General features: G+C 58.4%; 1 protein-coding gene across 1 annotated transcript in view; it reads left to right on the top strand.

Moving 5' to 3' along the window:
- DPP7 (dipeptidyl-peptidase 7) overlaps nt 1–967 on the top strand; it is a gene marked incomplete at its 5' end in the record, with an annotated part of 19,077 nt that overhangs the window by 14,943 nt on the left and 3,167 nt on the right. The window contains 2 exon segments of the mRNA XM_009865758.1: nt 248–320; nt 779–841. Of these exon segments, the coding sequence (XP_009864060.1) occupies nt 248–320; nt 779–841 (136 nt within the window).

Genomic DNA, 967 nt, shown 5'->3' with positions numbered 1-967 from the left:
GCCGGTCGCGTGGTGTCGGGCCGCCGGTGACGAGCAGCACGGTGGAAGCGGAGCGGAGGCTCGTGCTCTGGGTCTGCAGGACTGGCTGAGCAAAGAGCTGGGAGTGGTAATTCAGAGCCTCCTGCAGGTACCTGTGGCAGCCCGAATCCAGCCTCATCAGAGGCGTTTCCTGAACGTATCTCTGCAGGTCCCGTAAAGGAATGAGAGGGAATCTTATGCGCCTCAAAATGTCTGCTGCATCTTTCAGCCGCGTGCGGTCGTGCTGCAGCCAGCTCACGGCAGCTCTGAACAGCTCCAGCTCGCTGCATCCCTCGGCGTCGGTCCTGTCTAAAATCTCACACAGGGTTCCTCGGTCCAGGTCTTTCAAGCACTGAGGATCAGCCAGGATCTGTTTGCAGTGCTGCCCTACGTAGCACAGAGCTCTCTGTCTCAGGTGGGCTGGGCCGAGTTTTTTAGCGATGTTGAGAACATCCATGCAGTTCTCACCGTTCAAGCAACCCTCCAGAAAGCAAAAGCACAGCTTGATCACCTCCCGAACCAGGAGGGTTTCTGCGGCTCTGAAGGTCTCCTCAATATTCTGTAAGGAGAGGTCCAGTTTGTTGGAGTAAATGAAGTTGAGGACGTTCCTCAGCCCGGCAGCACTGACGGCGTTCAGCCGGACGTTACCATCCGGGCTCCCTGCTCTTGTCACGTTTCCGACAAACAGGATCTTGCAGTAATTACTTGCTGACGCTAAAATGATCTTGTGGGCTGGAAAGCAAACCCCTTCTGCCTCCAGTGTCACGTCGCACAGCGTGCTCTGCGAGCGAAGGCTGCTGAGCCCTTCCAGGAGTCTCGCCAGGTAGGTGTCCGACACCAGTCGTGCCGGCCGGCGAGCTGCGCAGCATTGCTCGGGGAGCAGCAGGTCCTGGAGCAGCCCCGGGACTCTTCGCTGCGCACACTCAGTGCATCTCCCGGGCAGTCGTCT

Source organism: Apaloderma vittatum, unplaced genomic scaffold (genome assembly GCF_000703405.1).
Source record: "Apaloderma vittatum isolate BGI_N311 unplaced genomic scaffold, ASM70340v1 scaffold6963, whole genome shotgun sequence".
Taxonomy (NCBI): domain Eukaryota; kingdom Metazoa; phylum Chordata; class Aves; order Trogoniformes; family Trogonidae; genus Apaloderma; species Apaloderma vittatum.
Note: the sequence above shows the minus strand (reverse complement) of the source record. Positions and strands in the feature narration are given on the sequence as shown.